The following is a 7,596-nucleotide window of genomic DNA, read 5'->3' on the forward strand; positions in this document are numbered from 1 at the left end:
AAAAAAAACCACACACACGCGATAACTTCATCACTAACATTTCACTGTTCAAAGACTGATAGCTTCATTACAGGCAAAAGCGCATATGCATTTTATGAAGTAGCACATTATTGATCATCGAATACTTTGAAGTAATTGCGCGACATCTTAAAAGTATTATTGCCATTGAAATGACAATATATTTTTGGCATAAAAACAAGCTAATAAAAGCAATATAAGTCTAGTTGAAGGTTAAGCTCAGTTTTTAATCATTAGTGCACTGAGTCAGCGTCTCGTTTTCTGCACTGTAGTCAACATTCAAAAGTCTGCAGCTGTGCTATTTTTCCACAGTCGCACACTCATAAACACAGACCAACACACACTCTCGTGCACACAAACACACAGAGCGACACACGCTCGCACTTGCAGTAATCAGCTCAGTTAAAGGTGCCGTAAGCGATTTTGTTCACTTCCGCCAGACAATAAATTAGACCACACCTTCTGACCAAAACCCCGCCCCCTAAAAGTACTGACAGACAACACAATGTAAGCAAACACAAAGGTAAATTTAGGGCTCTCGCGCTTTTTAATAGTCGATTTGTCTTTTTAACCAACTTTTTTTTAGTTGTTTGTGACTACACAAGATTTAACGGTAAAAATTGTAATTTAGATTATTTTAAGCATTTCAAAAGCAGAATAAATTAATTAATTAACAATTTTAAACAAATAAGTAACCACTGCAAGTTTTTAAGACTTAGATTATAAACTCCATGACTGTCAAAACCCTACAAAATATCATTTTGCTGATGTAATGTTAAAAATAGTGCGAGATACAGCTTCGAGATGTGTTCTTGTAAAGTGAATTATCAGGCCTGCATCTGTCAGATTAATGCATGCTATTCCGAAAAAAGGTGCTTGCAACATCTTTAACTGGCTTCATTCATAATTCACATGATGACCTTGGTTAGGCTAGGATCACATGTCAGCGGCCAATCATCCAACTGAACGCAAAACTACATAATACCAGTGTATGTTTCTGAGTGAAAGATGATACTGCACTATATGGAATTTAAACTCCCAGAGAGCCATTTTGCCGGAATCCATTTAAATGAAACAAATGGTTTAAGGAGGGGGTCGAGTCCCCTGCTCAAAAACCAATGGCCCTTTTTGGCTGCGTGCGAATAGATTGCATCATACGTACGCTTTTTTTGTCCCATAGCTGCGATAGTCAATGGCTGCCGAGATGCCCACCACCAGGGCGGGAAAGCAGTAGCCGCATAGGTAGTAGTATTTCTTTCGGGAGTATTCGCTCTCAAAGACCTCCACCAGCATCAGATACAGCTGGATTCCCTCCAGACACATCCAGGAGAACGCAGCCAGGAAGAAGAAATGTAGCAGACCCGCAAAAATGGGGCATGCAATCTGTATTTGGACAAAAAAAGAGAAGGAGGGGTTAGTGAGAAAAATATCAGACAAAGTATAGTGTCTATGAACATAAAAGATATAGTCCACTTTGTGTTTTTTCAAACCTGTTTGACTGACTTTGTAACCCAGAAGATGTTTGGAAGAATGCGAGTAGCTAAACAACTTCGATGACCACTGACTTCTAAGAATACAATAGAAATCAATGGGAACTGAAATTTGCACTTTATTTTGGTCCAGAAGCACCTACTTCTGAGACCTTTAACTGATGTGAATTACGTGTTGTTTTTGTGCGACTTTTAGCATAGAACTCTGTCCTCCAACACAGAGTAAAAAAACCATAATAAATGCACCCCCCTCCATTTTCAGATGATAATCACATTTAAAAGTTATTTATTTTGCTGGGCTGCAGTGTGAAGAAAATGTAGCCGGCACATAAAAGGACTCCCTGCAGAAGCATCTGCCAATCGACTGGATGAACGAATGCACAGGCGGCGAACAGTGATCCCACTATTGCAAGTGCACTCACCTAAAAACATCCACCTTTCAGCAAATCACTTAGTGCGAACGTGACATAACATTATTAATATTCATGACTCGAGTCGTGCTTGGCACAGTTTGTGTGCTGAGCCTGACAGGAAGTAAATTTCTTAAGAGAGAAGTGAACAACAGAAGAGAAGCAGTCTTGAACAATTATATATATATATATATATATAATTGACGTTTCAGGAAAGTTTGGTTTTTAGGTTTTCAAATCTTATTTTATATAAATGTATCTACAGCAACTTGGCAACCACACTCGCAAAGAGAGGCTGATGAGATTCATTCAACCCCCGCACTTTACGTATCGTTTCTACGCCCCTGCAAAACGGAAGATACAGATCTGCTCATGGATTTATCATTTCCTTGTTAAGTGCCTCATAAAACAACTATATCTTTTGAAAAAGAAAAGAAAAGAAAAAAAAACTGCAAACATTATCCAGCTACAAGTTCTTCTTCTGAAGAGCTCATTGTAGCAACCATGGCATCTTGTAAAACGATTTAGATTCCCGGCATACTAATGCAGCGTGAACTCTGGAAGAGATGCAGTAAATCAGCCAATCAGATGACACCACAGCTTTCAACAGGAAACGTTCGGTGTCAGTAGACTGACGTGAAAGGCATCACAATTTGAAACTAATAAGTCACAATATCCTAATCATTTTAAAAAGCATCCATGCTAATTTTCATTTCACATCACTGTATGATTTATTGATTACGCATTCAATCAGCTGCTTTTCAATGGGAAAACATAGCCGAGCTGATTATTTAGGATACAATTTTTTATCTAAACTCAGCAAGTTTCACAGTGTGTAATGTTTTAATTGGTCGTTGGTTATTCTCAGTGTTAGGGTTCTCAGTGTAGGGTTTTCGTTTTTTTTGGCATAAACATAAACCTCTTCAACATGAACCGTCAACATATATGCTTTCAAGGGTCAATGTAAAACACTTCAACACTCTGGCCCGTCATCGAACGCTCGGAGTAGTTCCAGAATGAACAGTTTGGGCTGAAATGATTCTCCAGCTGCAAAGAGGAACCAACAGGGAGACGGGAAAAGATTGGCTCTCACAAAGCAATGTTTTCTGTTGGGGAGTCATGCACACTTCAACACACTGGTTTTAATTGGCCAACCAAAAAAAAAAAAAAAGACAACCCCATCCCTGACAAGACATGACACTTCAGTTAAAGCAGGAGCGCAGAATTTTGGCTCCAATTTGCTTGAGACAAATTTAGAAAATTCCTCTAGTCCTAGGCCGATATCTTATATTGATAGTTTGACATATTCTCAGACAACCGATTAATGAACATTACTGTTGAAATATCCTTTCAATGAGATTCTGTCAGTGTCAGAAGTTTTGAGGCGCAGTCCTGCAGTGTGGATTCTTTTACGACACCAATAGGAGCCCTGAAGATGAATTTTCTTGTTTTTACCGTAATGCGGTCTGATATTAACAGAGATGTCACAGTGCGACACAGCCTATTGCTGGGATGTTCGGAAAGTCTGCCAATCAACAATTGCAGCTTTTAAGACAATAACCTTAAAACTCATCTAATTAATGTTGCTTGCTTCAAAGTGAAAATTACACCCCAAAGAATCAACAGATAGAGGAGCAGCTGGTTAAATGCGCATTAAATGCATAATCAACATATAATACAGCAGAGTTGCATAATGTTGCCTAGAGGCAATTTTTTAGAAAGTAAGAGTGAAAGTGTTTTCACTAACTCCACAAATCTTTCGTCATGTGAATAATACCCTACAATGGTAGTGTTTGTGTTTCTGTATTGTAAGTATTGTTTTATATACATTAACATTTACATAGTAATAATAATTAAGATTTCTTATGTTTTTTTAAAGAAATCTCTTAATGAATTTATTTAATCAAAAATACACTAAATCTGTGGACTACAATTACAAATTAAAATATTTTTTTTACTATTAAATGTATTTTAAAATGTCATTTATTCCTGTAATGCAAAGCTGAATTTTCCTTTAGTCTCCCGAAAACACTCCAATATGCTGATTTGCTTACCAGTATTTCTTATTATTAGCAATCCTAAAAACAGCTTGGCTGCTTTTTCAGTNTTTACATCAAAGAGCAAGAGCACGGGCACTGAAACCCCAGTAAAGTATGTCATATTGTGATAGTCCGCTGCATCCTCCACAACAAGATGCAAATGAATGCAAATTACCTGCACTTAATGCAGTTTGCATTTAATTCCTTCAGTTAATCGGATGCTAAAACAATGCAGACGGCATGGTTTATCAGCGGGTGCACATAAACACTACAATCAGCGGGTGAAATTCATTCCCAGCGCTTTCTCCCCTTAATATAGATCACAAATCCGCTCACGTGGTACTGCGTCTTGTCGATGCCGATGAGGAAGAGGAGCTCGGCGATGAAGAGGTTGATGCACAGGTTCTTGTGGATGGTGTTGCGGTCGGTCTGCAGGCCTCGCAGGAAGCAGAAGGTGGAGATACAGATGGCGAGACACACCAGCGAAATGACGATGCCCACCCATGTGATCACAAAGAGGATCAACTCGTGCATCCTGCCTGGATACTGAGAGAGACCGAGAGATGGATAAGGGAAATGGTATAAACGGATAGGCTGCCCGAGGGAGAGTGACTTATGAAAATCCAGTAAATGTCAAGCTGAAATTGCTGTGTGTTTGTTTGTGTATTTTGCTCTTATGTGTATAGATATGTGTTTGTCTTACAGAGCGCATGCAAGCGAAAAAGTTGTTTATGTGCATGAGAGCTATATTCAGATTTGTTAGCGAGCAGGCATGAATTTAAAGAGGGGATGTGTCTTACGTCGGGTTCGTGGTGCACCATGAGCACGGCGAAGTTGGTTAGATGGCTGCAAGAACAAGTTGTGTGCGTGCTGTTGGTTTCCATCAGCCTGCAGCCCTGAGATGACCACTGGCCCGTCATCGAACGCTCGGAGTAGTTCCAGAATGAACAGTTTGGGCTGAAATGATTCTCCAGCTGCAAAGAGGAACCAACAGGGAGACGGGAAAAGATTGGCTCTCACAAAGCAATGTTTTCTGTTGGGGAGTCATGGGAAAGGCCTTCATGATCAGGGACCATCTAGCACTTACGCATTGATTTTCACTGTATTGTCTGAAATGGCAGTTTCTGCACTGCAAAGGCAGCACAGTTAGAGTGAATTATAAACAATAAATCTCCCATTGATTCTTGAGTACTGAGACATGTTACAGAAATGACAAAAGGAATTATGTTTGGATTCGTCTGTTCAACATGTTGGAAGAATTCACGTTTAAGGGGGCACAAGCAATTTCCTGCTGCTTCCATTTGCTTCCATTTGCTCATAAATGTGTGCTGTTCCGTCACAGCAAATATTCATTATAAATACTGAATGTAGACACATGTACTGTGGCAGTCACGCTGATGAATGTACTGATGATACAGGATGATGGTCTCAAACTGATCTTCTGCTTGCAGTGTTGACAAACTATTGGTAATTTGCGAAACACACATGTAGTAATGAAGAGCCTTTTTGTGGTGTTGCTAGTCACTTAAATCTTTCCTTGTCAGTGTTTTGTTTTTTTTGTTTTTTTTAAGTTGTCAGCCACTGCCTGCATTTTTTTATCATTTTTACAAACGTTTAATGGCCCCCTGAATATTGTGTGCATCTGAACAAACAAAGCAAAAACAACAAAACAAAACGTTTTTTCAAGCTTTGTGCATTCTTTTTTATTATTAACACTTGAATATGCGTATGTTTCATTAAAAAAGCATACATTTCTTTTTTGTAAAAGACTATACCTAGGTCAGTTTCAGAACAATGATTCTCCATACTGGATCAACATTCCACTTGGTAACATCTATACTTTAGATTTATAAGCTTTTTTAATGCTTGACGATCACGTTATTTTATGCTTTATTTTGTAAGCATCTGCTTATATACGCGTTTTTTTGTTTCCGCTTCTTCTTTGTCGTCATATGATCTAAACATTCAATACTCTTTCAGTAGATTCGTAAAAGCGCCACCTACCACATACCACTGAAATCACGGAAAGCCAGAACATTCTCTCTTTTAAATTTAAACGTAATTTATTCGTTTGATGCAAAGCTAAATTTACAGCATCATTACTCTAGTCTTCAGTGTCGCATGATCCTTCAGAAATCAATATATTCTATCATATACATCTCTTTATTCATCTGATTTGATGCTTTCCTGCATAAGAAACGTTTCATGTATGTTTAAAACAGTTCTAAAGTTCTAAAGGACAACATTTATTTGAATTTTAAGACGATGTAAATGTTTTTACACTATTGAACAGTAGTGTACATTAAGTACTGAGGTCCGCGGAAAGGTGTTTTTAGAGCAAGTGAGGGATAATTAATCATAATGCAAAAAATGATCATTTAAACAGAAATGTATTCACTTTTCACAAACGTAACCCCATGAGCTTGTTTGCTAAACACAGTGTGATGAAATTCTAACGTAATTTCTTGCTTGCGTGTGTCTATGTGAGTTTTTCGTACCTGTAAATGTCTAAGGGTGAACACCACAGGCTCGGTGAGAAACACTCGACTGGACTCCTTATTGATGGACGCTGCTATGACGTGCGAATTCACTGCCAGGCCCCGCCCACCAGGCCCCGCCTCCATTTCCATCTTCACAGTGGCGTTTTCAGTGGACAGGAACGAACCCAGATTCTTATAAAGCACAAAGACCACTTTTACCTGACCTGTGCCGGGAAACACAGCGCAAAAAAGAAGAACAGAGTTACTGAGTGGCGGAAGGATATGAATAACAACTAAGAGGAAAAAAAGCAGCGGTAGAGTGACTTGAGTGAAGGTTAAAATGATTTGGGCTGGGAGGGGGTGAGTGAGTGAGTGAGTGATCGGGGGATGAAGGAATTTTAATATGGAGGGCAACGGAACATTCATCCCTTCAGCACTCCCTCCGTTTCTTCCGTATGAATATTTCATGTGCGTTTGTTTCAATCATACTAATCTCACATCCCCCGCCCAACCTGTTCCCGATGAGAAGCGGCAAACGACAACACGGCTTCAAAAAAAGAGGCTTAACGCGGGAGTGGTGGAGAAAGCTAGGAGTAGGAGAGCTGATCGCGGGATAAGATGGCTAAGAGATGGAGGGGACAGGAAGGAGAGAAGCGGGAGAAAAGAAAAGAGAGCCGACATTGCTCTGTCAGCCTGAAAATGATAGTAATCTAGTCGCCTCTCGGGCCGTTCGATTAAGAGCGCCGTTAAGAAACCATCAAGGAAGAAATGGTCTCAGCGCTTTTGTTAATCTGATTAGGTTTATTATTATCAACCAATAACCGGGTAAAGCGAAGTGGAAATTTCGCTAAGCTTCGGTGAAACTGCACGGGGGCGAGATGGAGAGGCTGACCGTTGCGGCTGTACTGTTTGAAGGTGGAGGCCGAGAGCTGGATGCTGCTGTCACTGGGGCCGTTTTGAGGGAACGACAGATCCTGGGACTCTGTCTCTGTGTTCAACACGCGCACCTCTAGATCTGGAGGTGCAGAAACACACACCGTGAGAATTTGAACTGTTATAACACAGTTTCAAAAAAAGCCCTGAAAGGTTACAATGAAAGCTCTTCATTTCGAGTGGTAGTCAAAATCTAGAAAGACTTCTTTAACTGGGCACTATGAAT

The 7,596-nt window shown here is 39.7% G+C and overlaps 1 protein-coding gene across 1 annotated transcript in view; it reads right to left on the minus strand.

The window, feature by feature from the left end:
- LOC122341278 (adhesion G protein-coupled receptor L1-like) overlaps window positions 1–7,596 on the minus strand; it is a 25,570-nt gene that overhangs the window by 13,135 nt on the left and 4,839 nt on the right. The window contains exons 9-13 of the mRNA XM_043234653.1: window positions 7,330–7,452; window positions 6,456–6,661; window positions 4,758–4,931; window positions 4,294–4,503; window positions 1,181–1,401 (exon numbers count right to left, since the gene is read on the minus strand). Of these exons, the coding sequence (XP_043090588.1) occupies window positions 1,181–1,401; window positions 4,294–4,503; window positions 4,758–4,931; window positions 6,456–6,661; window positions 7,330–7,452 (934 nt within the window). The remainder of the gene's footprint in view (window positions 1–1,180; window positions 1,402–4,293; window positions 4,504–4,757; window positions 4,932–6,455; window positions 6,662–7,329; window positions 7,453–7,596) is intronic.

Source organism: Puntigrus tetrazona, chromosome 3 (genome assembly GCF_018831695.1).
Source record: "Puntigrus tetrazona isolate hp1 chromosome 3, ASM1883169v1, whole genome shotgun sequence".
In the NCBI taxonomy this organism is placed as follows: Eukaryota; Metazoa; Chordata; class Actinopteri; order Cypriniformes; family Cyprinidae; genus Puntigrus; species Puntigrus tetrazona.